Genomic DNA, 24168 nt, shown 5'->3' with positions numbered 1-24168 from the left:
ATGTTAAATACGTCTTAACATGTTCATGGTGCCTCGTGGATATATGATGTTTATTTTATAATACTTAATGATGAATCTCTTATTTGTTGATTGTTGTTCATAGTAAGTTAGAAAATTAAAATTTTGAAGCATATATGGAGTGATGAGTTTGATTTGAAAGATCTTGGGACTATAAATAAAATACTCGGCATTAAAATATAAAGAGATACAAATATATATATATATATATATATATATATATATAAATGGATATTTCAAAAGAAGTATATTGATAAAATATTGTAAAGTTAACATGAATGAGTCCAAACAAGTGACTACCCATCTTGCTACATGCTTTATATTATCATCACAATTATGTTCTAGTACTAAGAACAAAGTGAAGCTTATATTAAAGCCCTCACTATAATGCTATTGGTTGCCTAAAGTATTTAATTGTTTGTATTAAATTTGAAATTACATATGCAGTAAGTGTAGTTTATAAATATATTAAAATGTTGTAAAATAGATTCTTAAATAATGCTTATGTTGATTTAGATCACAAAGAGCTTAATTTAAAATTTTTTTTTATCTCTTTAAAGATTTTATTAGAGTAATGAAAATATTAAAAGAGAAGTAACGAAGGTAAATAAACAAAGAAGGTGGGTGCATATTAATTTTTAAGGTTAATTTCATTCACCTCTCATAAGATTTCGACTAAATATATCTAACCCTTATAAATTTGAAATTTTATTAAATACCTGTTTATCCTTTTAATTTCTTATTTTCACTTATTTTCTCTCCAACTCAAAATAAGGAAGACGCATGATGAAATTTTAAACCTATAAGGACTAAATGTATTTAACCAAAACTTCAGAAGAAGTGAATGAAATTAATTATAATTTTTAAGAGCATCTTACCTTTTTTGTTTATGGGTATTTTTATCCTAAAAAGTTTTACACTTCATGTTGATGCATGATGAGTTTTGATTAATGCAAGTATATTTTTACATCTTTTTTAATTCTAATTAAACATTTAAATGAAAATTTAACAATCACATTTTAAAAGTAAAGAAAAAAACTCAATAGTAGACTCATTTTATATTTATAAAGGGTTTTTGTCACACTCAACTTTACATTATGAAAGAGAAAGAGACTGCATAAAGTCCTAGGTCCCTCTAGAAATGCCACTCTTTTTATGGGTTTAATTAAAGTGATAAAATTTATTACCTCTTCAAAAATATAATTTTGAATTTAACTTTAATTAAAATAAAATTTTAAAAACAATCAAACTCAACTTTAGTCCCCAAAGTGTGGATGAGCCAGAGCCATACTCACCAATGGGCAAATACAAGAACACTAGACTTTAGCACTTGCTTTTATGAGTTGCTTTCCTTGAAGCTATGTGACTTGAGGCTTGCAGAAAAGCTTGTGCAGAGTTTTGAAAAGGTCAGTTACCTAATTTCATTTCAGTTTAAGTTATCTACAAGCTATTCAAATGGGGTTCATGCACCTTTTGAAAATGTTAAACTTTTGAAAATGACATCCAAATTTTATTATTGGTATATTAATGGTGGCTAATGTATGCATACGAGGAGGCAACAATCTGATTAGGTGAGCGCCCAAGTTTGGTGATTGGTAGGCCCATTCATCTTAAATGCTAGAAGTTTACCCTACCCCAGTATGTGAAAAGAAAATTGCTTATGACTATGACCATTTTATAATCTTTACTTTGTGATATTGATTTGCTAAGTATCAAACTTGTAATACTAACCATTGGAAATATATGATGAAATATAGACGGTAAAACAAAGGTATCAATGCACGAGATTAAGGTACCAACCAATAATATTAAAGTTTAAAGTAATAAGATATAAATGACAATACGACTGAATTTTATATGTGACACATTATGATTAGATGTATTTTTTTAATGAGCTATGCAAATAGTCTCTCACCTTTCACATTAATTTTGACAATATTGGTAATTACTTTCGGCTCAACCTAATCATACACCACTTTGTCAAAGGCAAATTGAGATTTTCTTTAAAAAAAACTTAGAAGAAGTCGTCGGTGTTACATTATTAGCTCTACTATTGAATTGAAGGCATGATGAGAAAAAGATAGTTTTCCTAAAGTCCCCTTAAACAAGTACCACATTGATAGTTAATACATTCTTTTTCTCATAGAATTTATAAGAAAATGAATAACAATTTCAGGATTATAAAGCATTATTTTTTATGTTCTTCCACACAATTTAGAACCTTATTGACTTATCTTTATGGATGATTTCATTAAAAGTTCTTTCATCCAATTGTAGTACTGAATTGATCCCCCAAAAATGATGGTCATAGTAGACCTCTCCCAAACGTAAATGCCTAAAAGCTATGAAGAAAACCATCAACATGACTTCAAAATGGGCCCAAAACATACCAAATTCTCATCCAAAAAGCCTTGACTCCTGAGCCAGCCACTTGGACGAGGCGGAAGCCACACGGTCCACAGTTCACGGCGGTGCCTGAGTCCATTTGTGGAAAGATGGCACACCACATGCAATATCAAACAGTGTTTTCCACGCCCAAACCACAGACTTTGACTCTCAAATTCTCTATAAACGAAATAGCATCTCCATTTTCGTCCTCAACAACCCTTAATCACCGCCTTTGTCTTCTGCTCACGTTTAGTTGCCCTAAGAGCGTTGGACCGATTGTACGAGTATTATATTATCAATCATTGTCAACCTTTCTCCCGTTCTTTATTCAATGTTATATTGAGTGTACGGTTGAGATCAACTCCATCTTGTTGACTTTGGACGTACAGCCTCCACCGCCTAGATCATGACACATAATCAACACGTAGCCACAGTTCAAAGTCATCAAGTAGACACCATCCATTTGCTTTATCTTGCCCTTTCTCATCTCTCAAAATATTTAATTTAACACTTGGGTTTTGGTCAATAAAGTTGTACAGCAGTGAGGAGACGAACATTTATGAGACCAAATTTAATTTGTTTAGATTTTGTAGACATATGGTAGATTTTGATGAATTTAGAGAAGACCCATTTGAATTGGGGTAATAAAAAAACAAGAAGTGAGTGATAATACTTAGGATTTCAAATATAAATAAGGTATATCCAGATGTCAAAGTTGAATATTGGACAAGGGATAAGTAGTAGTGGACCCAGAAAGCTTGTTTTCTTGGGGGACCTTCACACGCAAAAGATCCCCTTAATAGTAATACATTGTTGAGAAATTATTGATGCCATGATCTACAAGTTTTTGGGGAAAAAAAGAAGAAAAATCATACATTATGTATAGGTTCTCACACCTTTATAATTTTCTGCAATTTTCCCAAGTGCCAAACAGCATTCAAAACGTGAAAGTTGGGATTATTGATCACTTTTTTCACTGATTCACTCATTTTTATGATCATTATATTGGTGCAGTGTACTATTTTACACGAAGAATGGACATAGAAACAAAAAAGTCATTTTCTTGTCTGAAAATTATTGCCTTCTTTCTGGTTGTTAATCTTAATCAAGTTCCATCAACTATACTGCATCCTTATGTTAATTTTCACCATTATTCATAACCATACCAACATTAAATTACAAGTAAATATGATTTTCCCAAATGGGGTTTCAATTTTTGCCATTTATACATTTTTTTTTTTAAAAGATAAAAGTTGGTGGAAGGAACATGCTGCAGTTTTTCCAATGGACCCAAGAAAAAAAATGAAACTAAAATTGGAGGATGGTGGAAGGCGGCACTCAAATTCCCTTCATTGGGTTTTAATTTTCCAAAGCGTTGACATGGAAAATCAAAATTCAATAGCCTCTTGGCGTGCAGTTCACTCCTCCTCCCCTCCTTCCTAACATTTACATACCAATTGCCACGCATTTTTCCATCCCCATGCAGTATAAAAACCACTCATCTGTAAAAAACTAAAAAGGAAAACACAAAAGCCTCTCCTCTCCTCTCCTCTGCTCTCTAAAACCCTAATCCAAAGACAATTCTCTCCAAATGGCTGCTGCTGCTACTTCTTCTCCTTCTTCTTCTTCTTCTTCAAAATCTCCTTCCATGCACCTTTCATGCAAACCCATCTGCCTTGTCTTTATCTTCTTCCTTGTTGTAGGCTCTTGCACTGCAACTCGACCAGGGAGAATGATGATGGCGGAGCAAGAAGAATCAAACGAGCGGGCGCATATGAATCCCCAGGAGCATAAGTTCAAGACGAGTTTTCAACAGGGAGGCCAGATGTTCAACTTTTTCCCCAAAGGAGTCCCTATTCCTCCTTCAGGTCCATCTAAGAGGCACAACTCATTTGTGGACTCCACACCAAATAATTGATCAGTAGAGGCTCTCTCTCGCGTTTCTTTCCTATACATATGGTTGCTATCCTTCTCCTTTTGTTTTCTAGGGATTTTGTTGGGTGGATCTATAGCATTAGAATGATTGCTTTTTTTCCCTTTTTTTTTTCCTGGATTTGTGATTCTAGATTACACTGTATAGAAAATTGATTTGTTCAATATACCATTATACAATAGATTATCAGAAAAGTGTAAACTTTTTCAAGTTCTTTCTCTTAATTGAGCATTTCCATTCCATGTCCAAATTGGGTTTCCGATTTTGAAATTGGCTTCATCTCTGATCTCTCCTCTCTCAGTTTTTTACTTGGGGTGATGTGGATAAAGCCAGCATTTGGTTTTCTTACATTATTCCACACCCCAAAAGTCTTATAATTAATTCAGCAGGTACATATTCAACACCCTCGTGGGTCAGGCTTGGGTTTGGGTGGCTAGGCCGGCTAACTCTTCGAGACTACCATTATGGTGTGGAACTGGAACCAAATAATATTTATTCCCAAATATTCAAACCCCACATATGCATTTCTGATACCCAAATGGCAAATGGGTCTGGGTCCCTATTTTTTTAATCAATATTGAAATATTAGTTCCATATTCCAGAGAAAAATAGAATTCAAAACATGACATTATACATTCACGCCTGCAAAAGTCTTTCAAATGAGTCATAAAAAATGTTAAAATATCACATGCAAAGGTCCACACTCGAATTCCATATGTAACTTTCTTAGGTCTCTGAGATGGAGATGTTGTCCCATTGACCACCATCTCAGATTTATTAAATATTTCAACCTACCTAAAATATGAAGCAAACCCACAATAAATACCGGTACGGCATGTCAAATTTGTCAAATTTCAACATAATTAACTGGATGTGAGCTGCCAGATATGCCCCAGGCCCATCCAATTGAAACGCGTTTTGCAAGCATGGAACCCACCACCATCCCAACCCCACCAAAGTGTTCACGGCATTCCCAAAATTTCAGGGCATATGAACCACATGGGCAGGATTAATTTTTACCTACATCTTCCCCAATTCTTTTCGCTGTTGAGTGGTGCCATGACCTGAGTTTGGAGTACAGTCTGCAGTTTTCAAGGGAAACTCAAATCTCTAGAGCATGAATCCTGGGAACAATTGCTAATATTGAAAGTCATTTTCCCCTCTTTTTCTCTTTCTTTCTGGGCAAGTAAAATTGTTTTGTCTAGGTGGATCCAAAATTCTTCGCATGTTGTAATGATCATTGGGATTTGTCTCTGCAAATCTCCCTCACGTGGGGGTTTGTTTCTCTCAAATCTCGATGAGCCCACCAAGCATACAACCACTATAAGACCCAACTTTGCATTAAAACTTGAATGACACAACTTTCCATGTTTTTGTACGCTTGCATTGAAATCTCTTTCCCAAATCATACACAGTTACCACGTATTGATTTTGGATTAGCGACCGACCTAGTCCTAGGGGTTGTTTGGGGATGGGTTTTGATGGTAACCATACGCAAAGTTCAATTCCAAAATGAGTTAGGTGCAAACCCATTAGCAGGCAGCTAGAGTTGAAAAATGATTGGTGGGCTTCTCAAAATAGGTTAGACCGGTGCCAATTTTATGAAATATAGAGGCAAATTAGTAGGGCCTAAGGTTGTGTAAAGAATTGTGTTGTTTTTGATTAATCACTTTCACTTCATCGGTGCATCCACTAGTTTTTTTTATCACATATTTTTATGTGACTTTCATGGCATTAAGAAATTATAGTTTGAAATATGAAGCAAACATACCTTTTAGTTAAGAGTGGGGACATTGGGTTTCCCACAAATATTATATACAGCTTAGGTAAGCTTAATCAAATACTATTACTAGTAAAAAAAAACAATCTACCAACGCCCACATCTCACACATCTTAAGATGAAGTGCCTAAAAATTAGAGAAAAAGCAAAGCTCTTTTCTTATTAAAACACAATATGGATCCCCTAATTAGTATAATGCTTTGGGTAAATGCTACAAGGCCTTTGATTTGTGTGCAACTTTCACTATCCCAGCCATGGCAATACAGAAGATGATCATCAAAACCTTGGAGGCTGCAAAATCACCCCCCAGTCCAGACTAGTTTTAGACTCAGTCCAGTTTTGTGGTTTTGTATGCCATTCTTGGTTAAAATATGGATTTCAGTAAGAAGTTTTTCTGGGCTTTTGTTATGGGCCCCTCGTTAGTTTGGACTTTGGATTTGCTTTCCGGGCCTTTCATCCAACAAGGAGAAGTGGGTCTTTTGTTAAGATGGGTTAGACCTGTTGACTGGTCTGGCAATGCCTTGCAGAGGCTGGGACCTAGTCTTGTGGCAAGGTTTGATTAAACTAGGGTTTGCTCTCCACGTATGGGGAATTAGGCTTAGCCGGCTGTCACCCTTTTGGAATGGACACAAACTCAACAAGTTGCATCTTTTATGGGCTCAAGCTCAACCCACCCAGGCTCTCTCCTTCGGCTAACTCTTCCCAAGCCCATCAACTATTAATCTCTAATCTTTTTTGGAAACAAATTAATTTAACAAAAAGAGTCAAAAGGTGTAGATGGTAAACACCAAATCTATTAGCTTGCTAGTGTATCTGCAGACATTTATCTATGTTATCTTTGTTAAGAACACACGAAAACCAAAGGGATGGTTGTGTTGGAATTTGAGTTATTCAAACTTGTTTCTTTCTCATGGGAAAAGTGCAGTCTTGTTTCATTGTAGTTAGTGCTGTATTGCCTATACCACTTCACAAAGAAAGGGCCTAGGCAGAAAATGACATATAGAAGAATGCAACACATTTGAACTTGCATCATTTGACATCACATACCCATTTGGTGTTTTGCATCATTACATATTAATTTTTCCAAAGTGATAAAAATGATTAAAACCCTGTTCAAGTCAATTATTGGAGAGCATTACCATGGTACAATATTAACTATTGCTGATGGGTCGTTTGTCCTCAAAACCCAGTCCCTCCTTGTAAGAAAGAATTTTTCAGAGGTGCAGAGGGGGATGAAATGAAATGAAATGAGCTGGCTATGGATGGTACAGGGACTTAGGGAGCAACATGGCAGGAGACAGTCAGAATTTCTTAGGGAATAATGAGTCCATCAAACCAGCCTTCACAATTCGAATCCCAATGGATCCGCCTGCCCAAGCTGTTACCAACAACCTCTGAATTATATTCTCCCTTTCTTCCTTCTTTTCGTCCTCCATTTTTTTCCCCTCGTTTTGAAAACACACAAGAGAAACCCATGTACAAATAGTGGAGGATAAATTGAAATAGCTGCTCTATTCAGTCCGAATAATAACAAACTAATTTGACAACATTATGAAAATAAAGTTTCTAACACTCAAATCACCACTCTTAGGCATCAAGTCATAATATAAAAGATTTGGGTAGGCATCCCTGAATCTCCTCGTGGGGGGCTTTTCAGTGGGCGTGTGTGTGTATCATATATTCAGGGAAAAGAAGAAAAAAAAAAACAAAAACCTCTGGCATAATGATTTTTATGATAATGGTTGTCTAAAGGCATGTTGATTTTTATGATGGATCATTGCCCAGAGGCCTAAAGCAGGCTTCTACTTCAAGAATTGAGTGACAAATTGCCACTTGTACCAACTTTATAAACCCCCTCTCTGTCCACTGACATCTTTAAATATATTTGCAAAACCCCCCACATAAGAAAGCAAGATGAGAAAATAGCAGTGATGTTGTATTGAATACTTTCTATTATAATTTAAGGTAAATGGACCAAAATGCTATATTCAATTGAAAGCATTTCTAAGAGAAATGGAAGAACAAATATTTCAAAATGAAAGACAAGGTGTTTTGATTAGCAAGGGCTGGTTTTCCACTTGCAGAGAAAGAGTAATATACATGGTTATAGATGCACCCCACCACCCACCATTCTATAAAGGCTCTTTGCCACCATTTCCCTAATGCTATTTTCTCCCACCCCACTACTTAGAACAAGCTAAATAAAGCACCGTACTTAGTGTTACACTGAATGCAAGAAGAGAAAATGGCAAAACAGATAGAGAGGACCAAACCTCCAAACCTCTGAAAATGAAATTCCAAAGCTTAAATGAAGAAGAAAGTGGATGAAAATTCAAACTTAAACTCTAAGTAGATAAATACTAAGTTCAGGACCACCGGTGCTATCAGGGTTCATCATGTAGAAGGCCTCAGAGTCCTTAGACCCCACAACCCTCTCAAACTTGGCTCTCATGTACATGAGCTCTCCCTCGGACCCAGTTTCTCCATTCCCTGGCAACACCCCAGCGCCCATTGAAATTGGCTCTACCGCCTTCAACACCTTCCACTCCTCCGCTCCACATTCTCTCTTCATGGCATACCCACATTTCTTGCCGTTGCAGTACGTCCTCCAGAGAGGCTCCTCCAGCAATCTTGTGCCTTTCTTCATCTCGACCTTCTTATCACACTCCAGCGCAATTCTGACCAACCCAGACGCCATTTCTCGAACCAAAACGCTTGTTGAGGTCGCGAGTTCCATCAGGAAGGCAGGATGCGACTTGGGATCCTCCTGAAACGCGAAGTGAACATGCCCACGACGATAGCCAAAGAGGGTGCCTATAACTCGGGTGCCAAGACCAGAGGATAGGTGTGAACGCCTCTTACCGAAAAGGGTAAGAGCGAGAGCCGAGCGGAGCTTAGAAGAAAGAGCAGCTTTCTTCCTGGGAGCTGCCAACGACAGCGAGGTGCTAATAAAGTCCGCTTCCTTCTCCTTATCCTCATCATCACAGGCATGTGAGGAGGAACTAAAGGTTAAGACTTCTTCATCGTTGTCGTCATCATCGTCTTCAATCTTTTTTTTCCAGTGGAAATATCTCCTGGAGAAAGAGAAGGAAGAGTCATGAGGTGTCTTGGCCAAGATTGTCTTCATTTGCGAAAACCAACCTGGGAAAAGGAGAGTATGGAGGGAGAGGGAGAGAGAAGGAGAAATTAGATGATGATCATGGATCCTTGTAATTTGTGGGGAGATGTGGGTGGGGATTTATCCTTTGCTTCTAGGCCTTTTTGTCAGGGTTGTGTGAGTGAACGACTGTGTGGCATGAGAATCCTGACACAAGGACGTTGAGCAGCCCCACCTAATTGGCAACAGGAAATAAGAGACAAGAGTAGCAGATAGAGAGAGAGAGAGAGATTGGCATTGACAAGATAAGCGTCGCGAAATGGAAAAAATAGAGAAACAGTGGAGTCTGAGGAGGAGACAATGGTGTGGTGTGGACTTGTGGGGGAGGGGAGCTGAGCTGAGAATGCGGGGAGAGAAAGGAACCCTTGACTGACTACTCTGACTTGCGTTGGAAACAGTTTTTAAGGGGCAGGTAAAGACGCACCAACCGTACCAACCAAGGCTCCAAGCCTCATCACCTCTTCTTCAGTCCTTTTCATACTATCCCAATCTATGTGTTACCCCACCACCAGGCGCCAACACCCACCACTGCTGCACATACATCGATGAGCCACCATTAGCCTCCCTTGTGTTTTGTATCAAGCCCTATGCATTACCACCCTTTTTGTGCCGACTGCATGATTATTAGTCTGATAGTTCGCAGCTAATGTCCACTGGCACTGCTTTTCTCAGTTTCCGGGATGCTATACAAAATGCCCATTATGTGATACGAATGATTAAAAAGCTAACAGAACCATCTTTTATTCATTGGGTTTGTGTGGAATTCATATGTCCATAAAGGACTTGGGTTTTATGGCTTACAGTTCATGCCTGTAACCATCGAGCCAATAAACCCATTCCTGCAAAGCAATGTGGCAGATATTGAAATTTTAGGCTCTGTAGATGATCCCTATGTAAAATACTCATTTTTTGAATCACTGACCTGGCCTCCATATGCACCACATGTGCTGCAGCCCACCCCCAAAGTCAAACTTGGTTGAATTTTCATGCCCCATGATTTGCCCTTTAACCTACATCTGCATGGAACCAATTAGAAAACCACTATTCTAGACCTTCTCTTTTAATTTTTTTCCCTTTTCATAGGACAACCAAATTCACAGATCAACAAACCAAGATCTAAACCCAACAACTGAAGCAGAAACCAAAGATTGGGCGAACCCCACAGATTTTTAAACTTAATATGTGGAAGGAACATTAGATATACATGCCAGACAACCAACCAACATGTCATCAGCATACAACTGAATAAACAAACAACTTTGTCCCAGATCATGTATAAGAGAAGAATATTCAAAACTTATTCAAGAAACCAAGATCCCTAATGTTAAGTAAGAAACTAAGAATTGAGGATAACAGTTCAATATCCTTTATGCAGCTGGTCCTATAATCTGGTGGGGAATTCATTCGCTTGCCATTATAAAGACAGCAGTTTAGATTATTGGTCAGTAGGGACGCCAGTGCCCCTCATAAGCTGGAGCCTCAAATCTGAATGAACCATAATCATGAGGAGACTGGAGCAGGCCTGAGGATGCATATGGTAAGAGAGTGTCTGTAGTATGGCTAGAACCTTCAAGAAACAACGAGCTCCTCCCTCTATCGGACATAGACCTTCCCAAACTTGGGCCTCTCATCAACAGGTCACCTCTTGGACTGAAGGCGTCCCCTGTGATATTAGGGCTGAAAGGATTGTAGAAGCCCAAGTTATCACCTCTTGGACTGAAAGGATCACTTGCATAATTGGGACTGCAACCACTGTAGCCATTCGGGTTATCACCTCTTAGACTGAAGTATTCACTTGGCCGACTGAGACTGAAACCACTGTAGCCACGTGAGTGATCAAACATGGTGGGGCTGTAACCAGGGAAGCCACCATCTCTGTAGTCCCTGGGCCCCCTCTGATTATGGGGGAGGCCGTTGGAGATAGATTCTGAGGAACAGTTTGATCTAAGGTTCGCCCGGTTCCTCAGAGAATCAAAACTTACTGGAAGCTGAGAAGTTGTCCAGCGTCTCTCATCTGCATGCTCTGGGATTGGTGCATTTATTCCAGGGAAATCAACAGACATTGTCTTCTGCAGTATTGAAGTGTTTAATTTTAAATTTTCCTTATCCTCTTCTTCCCTGGTTTCCTCATCTGCATATATTATAATCCCTGAAGACTGGTCTTCATCTACAGCATCTGATTAAATACCAAGATATCAATTCAAATGGCAAGGAAACATTAAAAGAATATAATATAATAAAAATTGTCTCTTGTGGTTCTTTCGGAGGTGGAAGGTATGACAAAAATCAGAAATAAGAAACTCAATGAACAGAACAGCATTACATCAAAAGAAAATAACATATCAGCAAATGATAATATGAGAATCCAAACTGCAGTGTAAGGAAATGGTTATACTGCACAAAATGCCATGTGTCATTTAAGCATTGATGAATTTAATGTGAGATATAACTAGTTACCTAGATATCCTGGTGGGTATCCTATCTCACGCATCCTATTAAGCCATGGAGGTGGATCAAACTCCTGAACAACATAGGAAAGAGTCTTAATAGTTTGATTCCAGAAGAAAAAGGAACAGCAATTTCATTAGGTCAAAAACAGTACAAGACCTGCAATTTCATTAGGTCAAAGTTTCTACTTGAAATCAGTAAGCCATATTACCCCAAGATTCAATATTTTCCTTGTTTCAGGACCAAGAACACCTGGTTTTAGTCCATCATATTTCCCCCCAGGAGAATTTTGGTAATAGCGAGTTGCAATACGAGGACCAACAGGTTGGTTTCTCTTGGATTGGTGCTGCTTCCGAGCATTATTGACAGCAACAGTATCTCGAGGCTTAGGGCATTCCTTCAGTGAATGGTTATAGGAACCACAGTTGAAACAGCGAGAAGCATCAAGTGTTTCCAAGCCTCTATAACAAAAACAGAAGAATGAGAATGTACTTTATAGATACAGTTTGCTCAGTAAAAGGAAAACAAGGTTTACATATGGAGAAAAGAACCATAACACAATTGTGGAACACCACATGAAAGTTGTTCATCAAATCTATAGACAACAGAACAAGAAAAGATGCACTCAGCAATTATGCTCATTCAAACAAGTTTTCACTCTTGCTGCTCTCTATACTATTCTACTTCCATAGAGAGGCACTACCTTTAGTTTTTTCGATAGGTAAATAAGCAGGAAATATTAAAGGCGCTTGCAAAAAGGAGCAACAAAATACACATCAAGTATACAATTGAGGCCAAAAGGCAAGCAGGAGAAGAGAAAGAAGAACCAAAAACCCACCACCCTCACAACAACCAGCCCAAGGAGCTGGGATGCTAGAGAAAAACCACCCACTCAATCCCAACAGAGAAACCCCTTCTGGACACCAAAACTTCCAGAGCCCGACTCCTACCCCTCCCCTTTCCCCTGACAGTGGATGGAGAGCTATTGTAGTTGACCGAACACTCCAGCTTTCGGATTTCCCTCTCAAAACATGATGAGGCACTACCTTTAGTTGCCAACCATATGACTTTTATATAAAGATATCCTCCATTAAAGAGATGTGGATGCCCTTTGGTAATGGACAAGATTGTTGGGAATATTCAGCAAGACATCCTATAGGGCATGTTGTTTGGTGATGATACAGTTTTAGTTGATGAAACTACAGTGGAGGTTAATTACAAGTTAAATATATGAAGACATACTTTAAAATCTAAAGATTCTAAAATATTTTTGACGACAATAAAATATATTATAGGAAAACTAGAGAAGTAAAAATGAGAATATAGTGGAAACTGATGGCTAAGAGATGCCTAAACCTGTCCACTTCACTCTCCCGAGTCAATCATCAACAAGGGAAACTCGACCATCTTAAGTTAAGCCTCCCTATTCTCTTTAGTGTTCACATAACAAGAACCAATCCAGTAAGTCAACAACCTACATGACACAATCATAAGCAGCCCACTAAAAAATATAGCAGGAGATAAAGACATCACAATCAGGATTGCACAAGGCATCATAGTAGTACAATGTGCAAGGATTACACATGTCCAAGATTGTAGTATAATAGGCCAATCAAGGCTAGCTCTTGATACAAAACTCAAATACTCCCAATGATAGGTACCAACCACCTTGTACGTTCAAATCCTGTGTACTCTCTCATGGGTTGTTCTTTTAATGTTTATAATATATTATCTTGTTTGCCTATCAGAAAAAAAATAAAAAATAAAATAAATAAATAACCCTGCATGTCCAAGGATCCCTGATATAAGGAAGTCCTTCATTGGAATATAGAGAATCGTCGTTTTAGCACCATATTAAAAGGCCAAAATAGAATCCTCAGCCAAGCAGGAAGTGGAGAATAGCAATCCCTCCCTTTCAAGACTAGGGAATTCTGTGGAGGACACGTTTAGGTAGTTTTCCTCTAATAATGTATTTAAAAATTTCTTATTCAAATATTCTATTATCAATATAGAATCTTATAATCTTCATAAATTTAAATGAACACTTTTTATACTCAACAGCCAAGAGAGAAGCTCAAAGAAAATGCTTTATTTCAAGGAGATATCAAAACTGTATAATCCAGTGGGTTTCTCACTACCTGGTGGTCCCAAAAATTCAAATTTTCAGTCATGTCTAGATGGAAAATATTTCTAAATCTAGGAACAGTATGACAAGGCTAAATTGTTGAAATTGTCACTTTTTCTTCTTTTCCTCAGGAGAATGAAATGCCTATGAAATATGATATGGGTTATAAGGGAATTTCACTCATTTGTTCAAAATTCACATCATGCAGGAATAGCATGAGAAAGTATTCTAGGGGATTCCCCATGAACTAAGATTCTTTCTCAACTTGTTGTCGTGCATGCCTGCTGGGTAACATCTCTGAACATGGGCATGGGCACTTTTAACACACATCTCATTCCATGCTCACTCGTCATGCCTGAAAAGGTACTCCACAAAATCTGAAGCATCCATGTAATGTGAACAAGTCACAACCCTATCCCAGGCAGAGCTAAAATAAGGGGATCGAATATTTAGAAACACAGTAGGACCAGGGGAGCTAGGGATCTGATGGTAATGAGCATTAAGATTTTTTCAACCTCAGAATATGATATCACCCAAGCATGCCAAAGTTTATGCAATAAAACTGTCAAACTTTTCTGTGTCACTCACAACAATCTTAAAACCAACAGTGATATTGCAGCACACAGAAATATTGCAGGATAAAATTCTAGAGGTAACCATGTCAAACACCTATATATATATGTTTTAATTTTTTATTCTTTTTTTTAATCTTTCATTTGCATATATATCTGAAGAAGCAGCAGTACACATATTAAATGTACATCCATTACCTTTCCAGGTTATTCAAATCATCCATTGAAGTTAGACCCAATGCATATTCTCGATCATATAGAGGAATAGCATTGTCATTCAATGAGATGAACCCCTCGTTTTTCTTTTCTTTCACTTGATTATCCATCCAGAAAGACTTGCATGAAAAGAGCAGAGAAAAGGAAAGATTAGAAAATTAGAAAATCGCAAAAATATACATATTGTCTTCATGATAATTCATGTAAATTCCCTAAATGACAAAAAGCAGCTAATCATACCCTCCTTTTTATGGACCTATAAATTCAAAATCTATTGCAGATTCCAGTATAAATGAGAAAAGAGAACTCAATTCAAATAAAAGAAAATTCTAAATTTGAAAAATCTAGGTTAATATTAAATAGAAACCCTTACAGATTAGGGACAAGTGCAAATGAGAAAATAATTAAGCTGTACGCAAGCACTACCAAACACCTATTGTCTCCTATGTTGCATGGGTTCAGATGTGTGTCCTGGATATGGGTAAATGTTTAAGTGTCCGATCCTTCTTACATAAAATAGGATAAAGGAACTTGCTCAATAATAGTTAGAGCCACTTGGACACAATTAAAATTTAATCAAAAGAAAAGATATCCTTGATTAAAATATTCCTCCTTCCTCTTTCTTCAATGCAACTATTTGCTTAAAAAAACTGAAAGTAGAAAAAGAAATTAATTAAAATCAAATAGCTATATCCAAAGCAAATAAATAAGAATACCCAATAAGGATCCCATACCTACACCTATGTCATGTAAAAATGGCATACTAGGTCAAGTCAGAGAGTCCAGGTATCATATATTTTCTCAAGGCTCTACACGCCAAACAATTAATACCACATCTTGTCAGGTGAAATTAAGAATGATGTGTCTTACTCTCATAATCTTAAATAAAACTTCAATTCAAGTTCCAGAAAAATTTAAAGCCAAGCTCAAATCCAACTAACAATGCTTCCTCAGAAAAAAATTGACGTGAACGCATAACAGTATAACACAGATGTCAACCTACCACTATAGAGGTTTTCTCAGGACCAAGACCAACATGTAATGCTGGAAAATAAGTTTCATCACCCGACTCCAAAACTTCATCAGAATCCTGATATCCAGAAAATGGCAGTATCATTACTTATACTGTTGATAATAAAGAAGGAAATTGAACAACGGATGGAAGTTGCAAATAAAAATGTAAAAGCACAAATGTCAAATTCTTAAAAAGAACAGGGAGTACTTTGGATGAAGAACATTGCTGAGCATGCCATTCTGACCAATGATGTAAAAGCTCCTCAAGCTTCCTTTTGCTTTTTCTGAAATTGAAAATGATATTGAGGTTGCATATGGAAAAGATTTTTTTGAAAGGAAAGTAAACTTATATTAGAAAAGATGCATAAAACAAGGGGGCCCAACTGATACTGCAAATTAAAACATATCGGGATGAACTATCATAATTCAACCTGCCAAATTCATCATCTGATTATCTATGATTTATGAAAGGAGCATTGTGTATATGCACAACAAAATTTGTTCACTTAATAAGGTCAAATGTTCTCAGAATGACATTCAGTCAAAATACAATCAAGAGAAAACTAATGAAATAACTGATAACCTTCAAGACATTTGAGATAAATTCCTAAAGAATTAGTAGCAATGGAGGCAGAACAATTGACAATGGTAACCATTTTGGGGACCTGGTGAGGCCTTTATTCTGATGGATATAGTTGTAGCCATGTAGGGGCATTGGAGGTGGCAACAACAGTGCAGGTGGTCTTTGAGGTGGTAATCACAATGGAACCATGGTGGCAACAAAGGTACTTGCAGTGATTGACGTAGCAGCAGTTGTGTTGGAGAGGCAATATTATAGTGAATATGTTGGCAGTGGTGGTGGTGTTGATGGTGGCAACAACAGTGGTGTGGCCGTGGTGATGGCAGTGGTCAGACTGGCAACAGTGATGGAGTATGTGGAGGAAGTGGGGGACCTGGTGATAAAGGTAGTGATGGAGTATGTGATAGTGGTGGCGGTGGCAGCAACAGTATGAAATGGTGGTTCAAACAATGGTGGTGTCTTTATCAAGAGTTAAGAGACTTAGAATTAGGCATGGGCTTTCTAGAGGTTTTAATTGATTGTGACATGTTTCATGACCCATGCACATAATTTCAGTCAAAAAATAATCCTTCAAGAAAAATTTATCAATCCAACATAAATAGAACATAATTCACCAAAAGCCCATTCCCAACTTGACTAGCTAAATCAAACTTTTTGTTAAGGATAAATTATCTATTTTAATGCATTCCCACCAAACAGATCCTGACTCTCTTTGCAAACAATTCAAAATAAAGTACAGAATTATTAGGTTGAACTGCTGAAAAGCAAAATGTTATTCATTACATCCCCACCTTGATAAGGAATTATATATCACATGCACAAATGGTTGCTGATCATCACATGTCATCCGGGATCTCTTAACACCTGTTACAGCTAGCATATCCAAATTATGGAAAACACGAAATCAGAAAAAGATAACATGGTCATTGCTGACACCATGATATAACATGGACTCCACATTTACTTCTATGGTAATTATATTGCAGACAACTTAGGTTCCTAATCCAGGGCCGATTCTACACCAACATTTCAAAATTTTATTGATAATAGCACTGAAAATGGATAAGGAAAAGCTGAGAATATCTATGGTAAAAAAAGGATACAGCTACCATCTATCTTATGGCTGCTAAAAACTTCCTTTTGGAGAATCACATCATTATTGCCACCATGCACAATGGATTCAATCCCAGTCATCTTCTCAGCAATGGTAACAGTTTCTACCAATTCAACATTCCCCTGCAAAGGCGGCGGTTTATCAACTAAATCTTCCTCAGGGTATTTTCTTTGGGTGTGCTGCTTATCTAAATTTCTGATTTCACCCTTAGCCTGTTTCACATTCTCCTTATTGAAGACGCCGTCCTTAACTTCATCATTCAATGCATGGAGTTCAATAAAATCCTCGTTGCCCATAATTTGGTACTCAAACCAAGAAAGCCCTGTTTCAACAGGACCTGTGCTTTTACAAATATAAAAAATTTGTATCACAATTTTTACCACCCTCTGAAAGCACTCTGCATAATCAACCACCGTCAGTGGAGTACACAACCAAGTAGGTATCAAGTTCAATGAAGGTGATAAAAAAACCAACAGTACCCAAACCTTGTTTTTTTTTCTTTTTTTCTTTTATTTTTCCTGTTTCTTTAGAGAAACATGTCTGCTGGCAGATCAAAATTCACTCCAATGAAAAACATCTGATGAGTCAAAAAGATATTCATAATAAAAATTCATAGAATATTTTAGTTTCCATTCAAAACATTAAAGCTACTAGGTTGGGCTCAATATTAAACATAATAATTACCATTTCTATGTACACAAGGCAGCAAAAGATGACCTCATGAACACCTCTGTGAAACAAAACCCCTACAATGCATCTACAATAATTACAAACATATCACTCTAACCACATGCTGCTTCATTAGCATTCTGGAATTACTTTTCTTGCTTCCAAAGCAAACTTTTGGTTTCCAAAGCAAGAAAAGCACTGCCAAAATGCTAAACCAAACAACTCCTTAATCATTCATTTGTTTCCAAGAGAGAAACGAACAAGATTCCCATTGAGTAATTAAAAACTATTCATTCAAGCAATTCAATCACGAAAAGAAGAAACCAAAACGAGAAAAAATCAAAGCAAAACGTAAGCTAGGGTTTCTAGAAGGGACGAAACTTCAAGTTGATAAGTGAAACCACGAGTTAACCCTACCATTCAAACAATCCAATTGCGCTCAACCCAGAGAAGGAAGAAGAAAAGTTCGAAAGAGTTTTGAGAAGTGGCTGGATCGTACCTTGGAGCGGAAAAGCGTTGTGAATTTTGAAGTGAGAAATCGCCCGCCAACCTCACTGGAATGACTTCTGGATGGAAAGAGAAGCCGAACAGGAGAGGAGGAGGAGGAATTGGGTGGGCCAAGTTACATGGGAGTCCACCGTAGGGGACTGTACGGAGATGACGGTCTGCCCTAGATCGAGAAGACCGTGTGGAAGATGGAATCACGGAAATATGATAACGCGCACTGAGAAGTAGAGTAGTGAAATCACAGTCCAATAAGATCAATTTCTCGTCTCTTCGCTTTCCCGAAATACCCTCGCCTGTCTGGAGTACAATAATGGTACAATCTGTAATTGTTGCAAAATTTGTGTTATGTATATATTAATGTTGTTATGCTCTTGGAGATTCTTTTTGTCCATTTTTGCAAAATTACAATTATAGTATTATTTCCATTTTTAATATATTTTATAATAAAGTAAATATTTTAATTTCTATGTTTATTTATACCCATAGTATCATTCCCCTTTTTTATTTCTTAACAATTTAAATATTTCATCTCTTTATGATTGCTATGATTTTAAAAAAAAAAAAGAGAGAGAGAGAGAGGAAGGGAGGAGAATTGTGCTTTAAGACCTTGTATAATTAGACAAAGTCCATGAAATTTATAAAATTAATCAAAGTCCTTAAGGGATTTATGAACAAAAACACCTTCCTAATTATGATATTACATAATCTATTTAAAAAAAAAAAACCAACTTAGAAATATAGCATATAATGTGTCAAATGGGCAATTAAAAGAATTTGATACATATGTGACAATTCATATTAGTGAATCGTATTTGTGTCGTGTTAAAAATTAGGTATTCTATTATATAACTCAATCAAAATTCGACACGAATAATAATTGTGTCAAACACATAAACCTAAATATTACTTTTATTAAAAAGGTAACCTATCATGCAACTCATTTAATAATTAAATACTCTTATTTAATAATCAAATTGACTTATATCTTACTATGCCTATATGATTAATATTTTAATCAAATATATTTATGATTTAATTGAATTATTTATTTAAAAATGAATCAAATATAAATTAAATAATTTAACGATATAATTAAATTAATAACTAGATTATTAGATGTGTCAATTTGAGTCAAATTTATGACATGTAGATTAACTAAAAAATCATCTATTTATTAAATGAGTTATGCATGTCCATCGTTCAAACTCATTTATACTCTACCCAAACAAATACGTAAAGGTTCTGTCATGTTGGCAATTTGTATTAAACTTTATGAACGTAGAAGCAAACATACCCTCCATAGGAAGAGCTTCATAAATTGTTCATATGCTAAGAAAAAAGAAAAATCTAAAACAAACTTTATATAAACAGCCCTTCATCCAGCTTGAGAGAGAAGCATGAATCTCAAGACTCATTAAATCCCCAGAGTCTATATCATTGGCAATTTCAGCAGCCAATTACAAAATTTGACCAATCTTAAACTAACCCATCAAAGAGAAAGGAGCAAGAAGTGGAGCAAAACCCAGGAATTAATCACTCTCTCAGCATCTTAATTAAGAAGTTGGGAAGGGACTAAAACCCCCTTGTACCATCTTCTCCAATGGTCCGAAGAGTGGCTCTGGGAGGTTGTTCCATTCATACCAATCCCAACCAGAACACTTGTGAGGCTCAAGATTTTGGGGCAGTTGATGAGGATCGGCCGAGACTGCGCGCATAAGGATGGTGACATAATGGGATTGGTTTGCCGGGAAGACGTTGTTGGTGACAGTTAGGAACTCTATCCTGTCAATGTCTAAGCCAGTTTCCTCCTTCACCTCTCTGGCAGCACATTCCTCAAAACTCTCCCCTGAAATGGGACTATCTCGAGGTCAAAATCAGCTAATAATATTATAAACGAAGGACTGAGAGAGGGACTGACCAAACTCCAGGTGGCCTCCGGGGAGGGCGAAGGTGGAGTAGCCGTTGGAGGAGAGGCGCCGCCCCAACAACACGGCGTTCCCCTTCAACAGAAACACCACTACGGCAACTCTTGGCACCGGCGCTCCATTCTCCATTTTGTGTCACTAATCTTCTTGCCCTCGCTTCGATTTATATACACAAGGAGACATTCCAAGGTTTTAGTATCTGTATGACCGAGGTTGCATTGGTCCAAGTGTTGAATTAAAAACGACGTCGTTTTCATATTTCCTTGTCCCCCAAGTTTTCAATGCTACACTTCACTCTTTCTATTATATTATATTATTATTGATATTGTGGTGATGATTAATTTATTATTATTATCATATTATTTTTGTAAGTTCATATATACAAAGTAAGGGTCTCCAAAAAGCCCGCGGCCCGCTTTAGGCCCGGCCCGAGCCCGTTTATGGGCGGGCCGAACCACGGGCCTAAATTTAGGCCCAGAGGGCCGGCCCGGCCCTTAGGCCCGCCCCTTTAAAAAAAAACTACAAAAATAAAAAGTATTAAAAAAAATATTCATTTCAAAATTTTATTCATTGAATGTATAATTACATTTGAAAATGTGGGAAAAGTTTACATCACTACAAAATAAATACATCCCAACTAGGTTGACACCTATTTATTTGTCAATCATCTATATTTTTCAACCACAAAAAATAAAAATAAAAATATAATATACATTTAGTCATTATTTTCTGATGGTGATGGCGAACTATCATGCATCCATGAAGATCTTAATAATTTTAAAGATTCAATATTGGCAAGCATCTCTGTTTCTCGAATGGAATCGAACATCCTTTTATCTGTTATTTTCCAATCTTTCACACATATCCCTGCTTTAATAACATCTGGCGCTAAGTTGCATCGTTTTTTACTAACTACTCTTCCACCTGCACTAAAAGCAGCTTCTGATGCAACTATACTCACAGGAACTGTTAGTACATCACGAGCAATTATAGAAAGCACAGGATATTTGTGTTGATGTGATTTCCACCATATTAAAATATCAAAATCTTCTTAATCTTCAAATGAAATTATATCAGTAATAAGATATTTATTTAAATCAGATGTATTATTTGGAGAACTATTTGTTGTCTTTTTTCGACTTTTCAACATTTCTAGAGCTCCTTTATAAAAAGATGAGAAGTTTGTAGATGTAGGTGGTAATTTAATACTATTAATATTATTACCATATTTTTCTTAATAATAGTTATATAAATTATATAATAATGAATTTATTTCATTTTTAATTTATTCAATTTTTATTTGGTCATTAAAATAAATAATTGTTAATCGTTCATCCAAAGCTTCAAATTTCAATTTAGGGTCCACAATTAAAGCAATATAAAAAATTAAAGGTATTTCCCCCTAATATTTTCTAAATTTTTCTATCATTGCAAATATTGTATCATTAAATATTTCAAAACTTAAATATTTTTGAAGTACAATAAAAATATTAGTTATTTGCATAATAACTCGATTTGAAGTTGGATAATATACACCACAAAAAATGTTTGTTGAAGTATCAAAAATTTCAAAAAGATTTCTTAAAAGATCTGCAATATGCCAATCATAATTACTTAATGCATAAATATTTGCTTCACAATCATTGCTAATTAATTGTATTTCATATAATTCGACTACTTTTCTATATTTTGTAATATTTTGTAAAAGTTTATATGTGGAATTCCATCTAATGGTCATATCTAAATTTATATTTTTTTCTTTTCATATTTAACACTTTGCAACAATCAAAAAATAATTCATGTTTTGCTTGAGAACTATTAATACTATATGCAATGCCTCTAATTTTTTCCAATGTATTATCAACATTTTTTAATCCATCATTTACAATTAAATTTAAAATATGTGCACAACAACGCACATGAAATATTTTAGCATGATCTTCTTTTACTTGCCAGTATCGTTTTAGTCTATGTATTGCTACATCATTATTAGCAGCATTATTTAATGTTATTGTCAATATTTTATCACAAATGCCTATATCTATAATTTCATCATTTATTAAAGATGCTATATTTTTACCACTATGTGGATCATTTATTAATTTAAATGAAATTATTCTTTTATTTAATTTCCATTCATTATCAATGTAGTGAGCAGTTATACATAAAAAACCAGTGTGAGTTAAAGATGTCCAAATATCAGATGTTAAACAAATATTTCCTTCAAAATTTGCAAAAAGAAATTTTTAAATTTCTTTTTGTGTATAAATTTTTTTCATAATATCTCTTTTAACTGTATTTCCAGACCAACCTTTAAATTGAGGATTAATACCTTGTTGAATTGTTCCTACAAAATCATGAGTTTTCATCATGTTGAAAGGTTGTTCTGCTCTTATTATATAATCAATCATTTCTTCACGATAGTTAGATTCATCATAAGAAAATGTTTTTAAATTTCCACTTTCATTTTTACCTAATTGCATATAATTTATAATATCTACATTATTTTTAGTTTTACAATTTTCATGATGTCTTTTTAAATGACTTGTGTCTGCATTTGAGCCACCAGTAAGAAATTTATTACAAATTTTACATTTTGCTTTTATTTCTTTTTTATTATTTTCTAAAATTATTTCTATTCTATCAAAAAAATTTCATATATTTGAAGTAAATTTGTTATTTGATGATATTTCATCACATGAACTAGATGAAGAAGCACTTGTCATATTATAATTATTGATCAAATATTACGCCAAAAATAATAAAGTAATAAATATAAAAAAAATGTAACAAAAAGATAAAGTAGTAGGGGTGAAGTATGTTACTCAATTAGAGAACCGATGTAGAAATTCCGAGCAAATTTGAACTCTTGGAGCCACCAATACTTGTTTTGCACCACCAACAATATTGTATAATTTGAGGGAAAAATAAAAGAATTTGAAATATTGTAGACTGTGAGAGAAATAGAGAGAATTTGATGAAAAAATGAAAAGGAAGAAAATCTATTTATAGGAAGGTTAAAAAAAAAAAAAAAAATGGTCATGTGACCGTTGGAGGCTTAGCTCCAACAGTCATATGACTCACATGGCCTAGCTAGGCTCTAACGGTCACATGACCGTTGTTGCCTTTAATTTTTTTTTAAAAAATAATATACTTTATTTTTATATATATATAATTAATTCAATTAATAAGTATAAAAGGAATATAATTTAGTTGGTTAGAGCCTTGAAATTTAAGCATGAGGGGAGGGGTTCGAATCCCCCCTCTCCCTTCCTTTTTTTGAAAGCCATTTTGACTTATTTTAAAAAGTCCCGCGGACTCATAGGCTGGGCCGTGGGCCTCCTATTTACGGCCCGACCCGCCCGTTGGAGACTTTTAAGGCATGTACATTTAGTGCATTTTTTATTAAATCTATCCCTTTCAATAAATCAAATTATATTGAAAATTTGTACACAATTAAAAACTATTTTATTAAATTTAGTTATTTTATTATTATTTTAAATATTTGATATATTTAAATGGACCAATTTTGAGGACAAAATTAAGAAATAATAAATAAAAATGTTATTAAAATTAAACCTTTTTTTTTTGTATTTTTCCTAATTTTAAATTTTTGAATCATAAAAGTTCTAAAATTTTGATTTATTAAATAAATAACAAAAATTTTCAATAAGACTATTTTGACATGATATTAAATTATTTTTTGATAAATAATGAAACTA

General features: G+C 35.6%; 3 protein-coding genes across 8 annotated transcripts; all 3 read right to left on the bottom strand.

Annotated features, from left to right (window-relative positions):
* Positions 1–8147: 8147 nt before the first annotated feature.
* LOC100262757 (protein MIZU-KUSSEI 1) lies at positions 8148–9660 on the bottom strand. The gene has a single exon (XM_003631181.4). It carries the CDS (start codon positions 9244–9246, stop codon positions 8458–8460), a length of 789 nt encoding a protein of 262 aa, XP_003631229.1. The 5' UTR covers positions 9247–9660; the 3' UTR covers positions 8148–8457.
* A 746-nt stretch (positions 9661–10406) lies between these two features.
* Positions 10407–18626, bottom strand: LOC100267904 (uncharacterized). Of its 6 annotated transcripts, none has more exons than XM_010649778.3 (10): positions 18432–18449; positions 17831–17922; positions 17335–17742; positions 17023–17104; positions 15860–15935; positions 15641–15727; positions 14620–14756; positions 11936–12185; positions 11734–11797; positions 10407–11452 (listed from the first exon to the last, which is right to left on the bottom strand). In XM_010649778.3, the coding sequence occupies exons 3-10, from the start codon at positions 17639–17641 to the stop codon at positions 10719–10721; spliced, it is 1737 nt and encodes a 578-aa protein (XP_010648080.1). In that variant the 5' UTR covers positions 17642–17742; positions 17831–17922; positions 18432–18449; the 3' UTR covers positions 10407–10718. The 6 variants fall into 6 exon arrangements, with proteins under 6 accessions (XP_010648080.1, XP_059593869.1, XP_010648085.1 ...); XM_059737886.1 differs by lacking the exon at positions 18432–18449 and adding an exon at positions 18030–18411 and having other exon boundaries at positions 17023–17095; XM_010649783.3 differs by lacking the exon at positions 18432–18449 and adding an exon at positions 18030–18409.
* A 1128-nt stretch (positions 18627–19754) lies between these two features.
* Positions 19755–20608, bottom strand: LOC100250719 (nudix hydrolase 1). The gene is made up of 2 exons (XM_002278360.5): positions 20440–20608; positions 19755–20367 (listed from the first exon to the last, which is right to left on the bottom strand). Exons 1-2 carry the CDS (start codon positions 20573–20575, stop codon positions 20075–20077), a joined length of 429 nt encoding a protein of 142 aa, XP_002278396.1. The 5' UTR covers positions 20576–20608; the 3' UTR covers positions 19755–20074.
* Between the last annotated feature and the right edge of the window lie 3560 nt (positions 20609–24168).

This window comes from Vitis vinifera, chromosome 1, assembly GCF_030704535.1.
Source record: "Vitis vinifera cultivar Pinot Noir 40024 chromosome 1, ASM3070453v1".
In the NCBI taxonomy this organism is placed as follows: Eukaryota; Viridiplantae; Streptophyta; class Magnoliopsida; order Vitales; family Vitaceae; genus Vitis; species Vitis vinifera.
This window is presented reverse-complemented; position numbering and strand designations above follow the sequence as displayed.

What these genes read in the sequence shown, in the direction of transcription:
- LOC100262757 (XM_003631181.4), bottom strand. Translation starts at nt 9,246, where the DNA reads ATGAAGACAATCTTGGCCAAGACACCTCATGACTCTTCCTTCTCTTTC.
- LOC100267904 (XM_010649761.2), bottom strand. Translation starts at nt 17,641, where the DNA reads ATGGGCAACGAGGATTTTATTGAACTCCATGCATTGAATGATGAAGTT. An exon ending in ATATATAATTCCTTATCAAG is followed by an intron (nt 15,936 to 17,022) that starts GTGGGGATGTAA and finishes TTTCAATTTCAG; the next exon opens with AAAAAGCAAAAGGAAGCTTG. An exon ending in ATACCCACCAGGATATCTAG is followed by an intron (nt 11,453 to 11,733) that starts GTAACTAGTTAT and finishes GTATTTAATCAG; the next exon opens with ATGCTGTAGATGAAGACCAG.
- LOC100250719 (XM_002278360.5), bottom strand. Translation starts at nt 20,575, where the DNA reads ATGGAGAATGGAGCGCCGGTGCCAAGAGTTGCCGTAGTGGTGTTTCTG. An exon ending in CGGAGGCCACCTGGAGTTTG is followed by an intron (nt 20,368 to 20,439) that starts GTCAGTCCCTCT and finishes GTCCCATTTCAG; the next exon opens with GGGAGAGTTTTGAGGAATGT.